Source organism: Coffea arabica, chromosome 8c (genome assembly GCF_036785885.1).
Source record: "Coffea arabica cultivar ET-39 chromosome 8c, Coffea Arabica ET-39 HiFi, whole genome shotgun sequence".
NCBI lineage: Eukaryota > Viridiplantae > Streptophyta > Magnoliopsida > Gentianales > Rubiaceae > Coffea > Coffea arabica.
The window spans coordinates 45775437-45783316 of record NC_092325.1 but is presented as its reverse complement, the minus strand read 5'-3'; the positions used below and the strand labels follow the sequence as shown (position 1 = coordinate 45783316).

At 37.3% G+C, this 7880-nt stretch overlaps 1 protein-coding gene across 2 annotated transcripts; it reads right to left on the bottom strand.

The window, feature by feature from the left end:
- Positions 1–311: 311 nt before the first annotated feature.
- Positions 312–7769, bottom strand: LOC113704196 (ABC transporter F family member 3). 2 transcript variants are annotated; one of them, XM_072063116.1, is made up of 18 exons: positions 7476–7768; positions 6773–6988; positions 6195–6384; positions 5589–5797; positions 5327–5485; positions 5101–5229; positions 4923–5024; positions 4663–4809; positions 4512–4574; positions 3997–4043; positions 3837–3896; positions 3666–3748; positions 3190–3284; positions 2665–2751; positions 2442–2529; positions 2166–2251; positions 909–971; positions 312–804 (listed from the first exon to the last, which is right to left on the bottom strand). In XM_072063116.1, the coding sequence occupies exons 1-18, from the start codon at positions 7677–7679 to the stop codon at positions 682–684; spliced, it is 2151 nt and encodes a 716-aa protein (XP_071919217.1). In that variant the 5' UTR covers positions 7680–7768; the 3' UTR covers positions 312–681. The 2 variants fall into 2 exon arrangements, with proteins under 2 accessions (XP_071919217.1, XP_071919218.1); XM_072063117.1 differs by lacking the exon at positions 2166–2251 and having other exon boundaries at positions 545–804; positions 7476–7769.
- Positions 7770–7880: the final 111 nt, after the last annotated feature.

Sequence of the window (7880 nt, the reverse complement as noted above, 5' to 3'; positions counted from 1 at the left end):
ATGTCTTTTTTTTTTTTTTTTTTTTTTTTTTGCAACGGTAGATGTCCTATAACCTAATCTAGAAGGAAGGGTAAGGGGAGATGGTCAACTAAGACCAGCCACCTATTGTGGCAAATTTGAAGGAGGCAGGGATTAAACCCTTGACTTCTAACATCACCAAAGAGAATGATGACCACTGGACCAAATGGCCAGTGGCGCAAAGAAGGATGTCAATGTAGGCTAAATATTGCCTCGGTTGACAACCTATCAAATCTCATGACGAAAACACTAATGCATAATTCATTATATGGAGCAGCAGTGCGATCAACAAGAGCATAAAGAAAGCTTTTAAGAACACAAATCTGTGTCACATGACCAACAATGTAATATCATGCTTTCAGCATAAAGCACGGTTACTTAGGCACTATGTAATCAATAAATGAAGGCACTTAATAATTCTGTGTCATGATTTTCCCAAAATTGATGAGAGGAACTCCGTGGCAAACACGTATCACCCTCCAACAAATTCACGAGATCACTTCCTCGTTTAAATAGATCTTACTCCTTTTAGTAGCCCTAGAGTGCGTTGACAGATATAATAACGACGCTCTCCCTTCCTGTGTGTGTTGTCCAGAGGTTCTACATTCAGCAAACGGATCACATCACTTTAACTCTGTCAAAAACTTTCTAGCCACAACCTAACTATGATGATTGTAGAATTTTCTTGTAATCCTGGAATGTCCCGCCGAAAGGTGAGACCCTGCCTTCAGATACAACCCAAAGCTGCTCTACGCTTCCAGAAATTAGGTGCTCATCATGGCTCACCTAAAGCAGTAATAGCAACCAGCAAATTTTAAATTACATAAATATTTGTGCTTTTAATTATTTCCTACTTTCAAACGCAAGCATTCATGTGGAGTTCCACGTACCATCAGAACGCCACCTTGGAATAGAACAAGGCCTTGAATTAAAGCTTCAACAGCATCCAGATCCTAAATTATCAGAACAAATGAACAAAAAATTTTAAGTTCCAGAAGAAAGGTATAAACTAGTCAAAAACCCCCCTTTTTATGGAAGAATAAGACATTGAAAGAAAGAATAATGACAGGGACATAGTTGAAAATACCAGGAAAAAGAATTAACCATCTACAGCGTGGCTGTACTTTGTAGAACTTAGGTACCATGTAGTTATTTAAAGAAGCACCAAACACTCAAAACTAAGAAAGTAATCAGAACCGGAAGAAGTATGACAAACTGGATTTTCAAGCATCACAAATCTCAATTCCAGAGAAGTGATATGGTCCTTGAACAACATTGTATAACTGGTAAATCTTTGATTAAAGCAGGAAAAAATTAAACTATCATTTACAGTATGTAATTTATCTGTAGTCACTTAAGTACCACATATTTCACTAAAGCAGCGCCAAACAAAGAGTACAAATCAACTTAGGAAGTATCAGAACTGAACAGAATATCAAAAGTAGATGCTCAAGATTCCTAAATCTCAAGTCCAGAAAAGTGATGTGGTTCTTAAAAAATTGTATCACGGGTAAATCTTTGATTGCAAGGACAAAGCAGCAAAAGCATAGACATTTCACATACTTCATTCAGTATATACCAAGAACACCAAGAAAGTAGAGAACTTATGATTTCCAACCCAATGAGCCAGCGCACTTAGCAAATCTCCCATTGTTTCATAAGACACAACCCATGTCTCTTAACTGCCATGTAAAACATTAATACCCCTTCACAATGTCACAGCCCAAATACCAATCATATGCATACAACTAAGTCAACAACTGGGTCATCTATGGGCCAACTTGTTTAGATGTATGTTGATAATTAATATCCCCAAGGGTACTGAAAATATTTTCTCCAGCTTCCCTAACCACCCAGTGCCTGATGGAAAGAAGGCACTGCTAGGGAAGCAAGGGCCAAATATAAATTGCCAAATTGTTTACAAATCATAAAAATCACCTGTAATTCTAGGTTGAAATCCCAAATCAATACATTCTGCACTGATTGCATGTAACAACTTGTTTTCAATTACTCCTATTTGATTAGTAAACTAAAAGAATGGTGAACCACATGACCATACAACCATACAATTTGAAATGACAGATGCATCAAAAGATTTACAAGTTACTGATACAGAATATAGATTTAAAATGCAATAAATAACTTACAAGATGGTTAGACGGCTCATCTAGTAGTAAGATATGAGGTTTTTTGAAAGTAATCTTGGAAAACGCAACTCTGCTTTTCTGACCACCTGAGTTCACATGATTCATGCAATTAAATGGATTTCTAGAGAGACCTCCAAGTCATAATGTCTCTGGACAACTGCTAAAAAATGCTTTGTTGATGCAATACTCAAGAATGTATCTGATGGTTTAACAACCAGAATGAAAATTGATATACGCCTTTTTTCAACTCTTTTTAAACTGAGAAGAGAAGCATACCGGACAAAGTATACATTGGCTGAAGAGCAAGATTTCCAGTTATACCAAAAGAACCCAAGTGTGCTCGCAGCTTCTGTTCTGGCACGCCCTGAGATACACAAAAAGACCATGTCAGACATCCTACCTGTGCACATTATTTAACATCTTTCTATATAACTAAGGGTCCCATGGATACCATTCACAAGGCAAAGGAATATAATACCTAAAACATAGTAAAACTTACAGGGAAGCAGCGCATCATGTAGAGAAGAGGATTTGATGAAAGGTCTAGACCATCAACGTGATGCTGACTGAAGACGGCAATCCGAACCTACAGGGTATAGAGTAAAATTATCATACCCATCATATCAATTCACAATAGAAGAGACCAAAAATACCAAAATAGATCCACATATCACATAGTAGATTCACATATTAAAATATCTTGAAGAGAGATATTTTCATGTCCCAAATGAAGATGCTAGGCAACATAATTCCACCAAATATGGAAGTAAATGGATGAATTAGCATGTGCCAAGTAAAACAATAAAGATCACTTAGCAATTTTTAATAGGCTACATGCAGTAGCTGAAGCAGGGAAGGATATGTTAAACTGAAAAAGTAATGACCATGAAAGCCTGAGAAAACAGGACCTTAGTATTCAAAATCTCTATATCCCACTGGATTGACTGGTGTAAGATTTAAGCAGGAGAAAAAATATAAAGGTGAATGACCTGCACAACATAATACACAAAACAATAACAGATACCTTGGCTGAACGGAAAACAGTCCCCGAGGTAGGTTGAAGCTCACCCGCAATCAATTTAAGTATGGTCGATTTTCCAATGCCATTTGGACCGACCACTGTCAGATAAATTAGTACACCCAGATTAGAAACCAACTGAAAAATGCAAAATAGTGCATAGAGCATACAAAGGCTGATCTTCTTCAAAAATCTAAAGTAATTCCACACCCACAGACCCCTACCAGGAGACAGAGAGAGAAGGGGGATTTTCCCCTTTTTTTTGGTTTTGTTGGGGGGGGCACATAAAGAAAATGTAGATTCTATGTTGTTGCATTACAATTACATAGGTACTAAACTTCCTTCAACACAAACTCAATTCATGTTACTGCACTTCAGAATAAATATAACAGGATCTGATAACGCATAGGAGAAGATGGAAGATGATAACTTTCAAAACATAATATGAAGTTGGAAATTATCATTATTCAGAAAGGTCTTACTAGCTATGCGGCTATCCAGATCTATTCCAAAATTCAAATTCTTGAACAGTAATGAGCCACCAGGATATCCAAATGATGCATCACTGCAACCATGACAAATTGTCAATCCACATATGTAAGAAAAGATACTAGACGACACCTAAAAAATTTTTGAGAATGTTGGATGCCAACCTGAAACTTATAATCGGTGGGCCAGGTCTATCATCAGGAGAAGGGAACTCAAACTTGTAGCTGCATTTTTTTAAAAAAAGATAATTAGCTCAGCAGTCAAAGAAACTTAAGCTGAGTGTCCAGGTTAAAATATAAAGAGAATAAATGAATGAAAACATACTCAGGGTCATTGATGACTTCATCTACATGTGCCATCCTTTCTAGTGCCTGGTAAATTCAAGAACAAGATAGAAGGTTGGAGATCAATTCTCAACCAGAAACGTGAAATCAAATAAGCTTGAAGTGTAAGACAGAAATAAACTCCTCTCAACCTCAAGAAAATCAAATTTTCACCTTTTTGGGAAGGGGCAACTTTTTAGGTAAGAGGTGGAAATATGGGATACTTGAAAATAATGCAGCCAAAAACGGAGAACCAAAATTTTGAGGTAGAGGTAGAAATATCAAATTTGTTATACTTTACCAAGCAAGGTGCAGCTAAAGATAGAGAAAATATTTTTATCTTATGAAAATCCTCAAAATCAAACAGGTTTTGACAGTTCCCCCAAACAAGAAGGACAAAGACAACAAATGGAGAAAAACCAAAATATAAAAAGAAAAAGAAAGAACACATCATAAAAAATGAAATTTTCAGCATCCATCGAAAAACATTGAAGTTATACAAAAGACAAAAAGTACCTTGATCCTCGACTGAACAAGAGATGCACGCTTCGCATTATAGCGGAATTTGTCAATGAAGGTCTGCCAATATACAATGCAAATCCATTATTGTCCAAATGATGTGTGACTGCAACAGTAGACCAACAAGAAGGGAGGGGGAGACATATACCTGCATATGAGCCCTTGAACGTTCATTTGCCTCAAATGCTTTCTGTTGATTCTTAAGCTGTTCCTCTCGCGTTCTTTCAAATGTATCATAATCCCCTCTGTATGTAGTTAGTTGTTGCCCTTGCAAATGGATAATATCTGTGACAACCTGAAACGAGGAAAGGTAAAAATATGATAGTACAAATATGGCAAAGAAAAACAACCCATACACATGCACAATAATATTATTCTATTGAAACAGTACAAAGGAGGAAAGCTTACAGTATTCAAGAACTCTCTAGCATGAGAAACAACAATAAATGTCTTCGGCCATTTCACCAAGTACGATTCCAGCCACAGGACAGCATGAAGGTCAAGATGATTCTGCCACAAAGGAATAAAGTAAGAATCTGTTCAAGATCTGTATGCTTTCAGAATGGCAAAATTACTAAAAACCTACAGTGGGTTCATCAAGTAGCAACATGTCAGGCTCAATAAATAATGCACGTGCAAGAGCTATTCTCATCCTCCATCCTCCAGAAAATGTTTTCGTAGCTCTCTTTTGCATTTCTGAAGAAAAACTGAGACCCTGAATGAAAGATGTGCCCAAGTTACAAATTTCACTAATAATGAAGAGGCCCAACCAGATTCTACATTCAAATTAACATAAAAGTTCAAGAACTAACAGCAAGAATAGATGCTGCACGCGACTCTGCGGCATCAGCATCAATCAATTCAAGACGTTTGTATATCTCTTCTAGCCTTTGTGCAATGGCATGTTTATCCACTCCAGCATCTAACTTCTCATCAGTCTTACCATCTTCACCTTCTATGTCGACTTGTCTCTACCAAACAAAAAGATCAGATAAAGAATTAACACTGGCAGCAAATTAATGCATTTCAAACCAAAAAGAGGGAAAAAGTAAAAAACAAACACAAATGTTCCACCTGTAATTCAAGGAGATGAGCTTCTTCCTCCAAAAGCTGGGTTCTTTCAATATCAGTGTTCAGAACACATTGCAAAACTGATGTATCATCACCAACCACTTCTTGTTCCACATGCAGTATCTGACAGTTATTTGGAATGCCATCAATGGCATGCATAGCCATGTAGCGCAGGAAAGTAGTCTTCCCTGTACCATTCCTTCCAACAAGGCCTGTTTTCATGCAAAAGTATCTGACTTTGCGGTGACCAATCACATAAGAGAAAGAACTTCACTTTTTTTTTCGCAATCATAATATTCCTATAACCTAATATATTCTATTCTTTTGGAGTCATTATGATCACTATCTAAACTCTGCAGCTAAACTTGATCCAATACAGATGAATCACTGAGATAACACAAAACTGAAACAGGCGTTTAGACACTTCCTAGCTTCTTGCAACTGCCATTTAACCATTCAGTCATGTTAAAGATATCCCTTATGAAAGAGCGCATAGCAGCCATGATCAAGACATGATTCCGTTCACACTGTGTCCAGCACTAATAAAAGGACACAAGTGTAATTCTAAAAATTAATAAACTAGACAAGGTTAAGATGAATCCAACTCACCATAGTGCCTTCCATAAGAAAGTGTTACTGAACCATCAACAATTAGATCGCGTCCACCGACAGATACAGTGAAGTTCTCCATGTGGATATCCTTGACAGCTGCTCCATCACCCTGGTCATGATTGACGCATACAACTGGCATTCCCTCTTTTACTGCTTCCATTTCTTTTAAGTGCATTTGGTATTGTGCCTACAAAGACCAGAAAAGCAACCAGTAGGAACAATAAAGGCCCTCTGAAGGAACACGAAGAATGAAAATCTTTGCTGTTTCCGCCTGGTTTATCAAGGTTTATGATCTAACTGAGAGAAAGTGTTCGTAAAGGTCATCTAGCAAAATGATCTACATGATTAGTGGAAAACACAATGCCATAACTTAAGGCCCAACTAGTTGGACAATCTCCATAAACAGGTATAAATCAATTTCTTTTCAGGTTAAACTAGTTCAACCACTGCACACACTGAAAATCATGCTATAATTTCAAATTCAAGTGAACAAGGTGTTACAAATACAAATTCTAGTAGGGTAATTTACCCTCTGATCAAACAAATACACTCCCTGGTCCGTTGTTACACATTACCTCTCTCTGGCGTTCTTCTTTCCTCTTTCTCCTTTCGAGCTTCATCTTGTCACGTTCAGTCAGCAAAGGACCATCGACAGGCTCAGGCTTCTTTTTTGGAGCTTCCTCTTCATCCATTCCATCAAACATCCTTAATGGTGCTGTAAGACTTCTCACAGTTGGTTTTGCCTTGACCAACCCATGCTTCCCAAATTTCTCTGATAGTTTGCTACAAGCCTGTGATTGAATTGCCAAAAATTATTGCCATTTTCACACCAACAGGACTATTTAGCAGAGCCCTCCCCCATTTCAGTTTTTTGTTTGTCAAAAAGATTATAAGCTTACCATTTAATTTCTTTTTAGCTGCTTAAAAACTATCGAGATAAATAGCATTCCACTGCTTTTTTTTTTTGGTTTGGTAGTATTATCCAGATTAGAATTACCCAACACCAAATTGAGGAGTGAAATTGATAAAATACGAGAGTGGCTATTAACTATCACTTCAATACCTGAATTTCAGCTATTTTTGACAAAAATAGTGCGATGTTCCAAAAAACTATCATTCTAAAATGAACAAAAATAGCTGAAATGAATATTCAGTTTCAGGATAATTATCAACCTAATAATCACTAAAAGTCTAGCTGAAAAATATACTAAAGAAGCAGGCATTTTTCAGTCTAATTAAGCAAAATTCTTTTGACATCAAAGGTATGAAGTAGAATACCAAACGGCATTCAGAGAAGTCGGGAACCCAGCCAGAGTCGACGAGGAGTTCGCCGAGGGCTTCGAAAACGCCTTCGCCATCGGCTCCGAAATCGAAGTCTTCGTCAGCGAGGACGTTTATTACATAGTCGACGATTGGTTGATCGACGTCGTGAGCTCTTCTGCCCAAAACTTCGTGTACAACTGAGCTCGCCACTTCCGTCATCTTCTTCTTCTCTCCCCCTTCCTCCCTCCTCCCTACTCAAATCAGACAAATTGCAAATGCAAGCGGCTGGACTACTTGTGTGCATCGTCAAATCAATGTTAGGATGCGTCGTCGTTTCCTGGTGAAGACTGATTTTTTTTAATTTTTCAACTTTTTTTTTGGTCTTTTGAAAGTTTTTTTATTTTTTATTTTTTATTTTTG

Coding starts and splice junctions, on each gene's coding strand:
- LOC113704196 (XM_072063116.1), bottom strand. CDS start 7,679: ATGACGGAAGTGGCGAGCTCAGTTGTACACGAAGTTTTGGGCAGAAGA. Junction 6,989..7,475: donor ACTTCTCTGAATGCCGTTTG/GTATTCTACTTC, acceptor ATTCAATCACAG/GCTTGTAGCAAACTATCAGA. Junction 6,385..6,772: donor AAGAAGAACGCCAGAGAGAG/GTAATGTGTAAC, acceptor TGGTCTTTGTAG/GCACAATACCAAATGCACTT.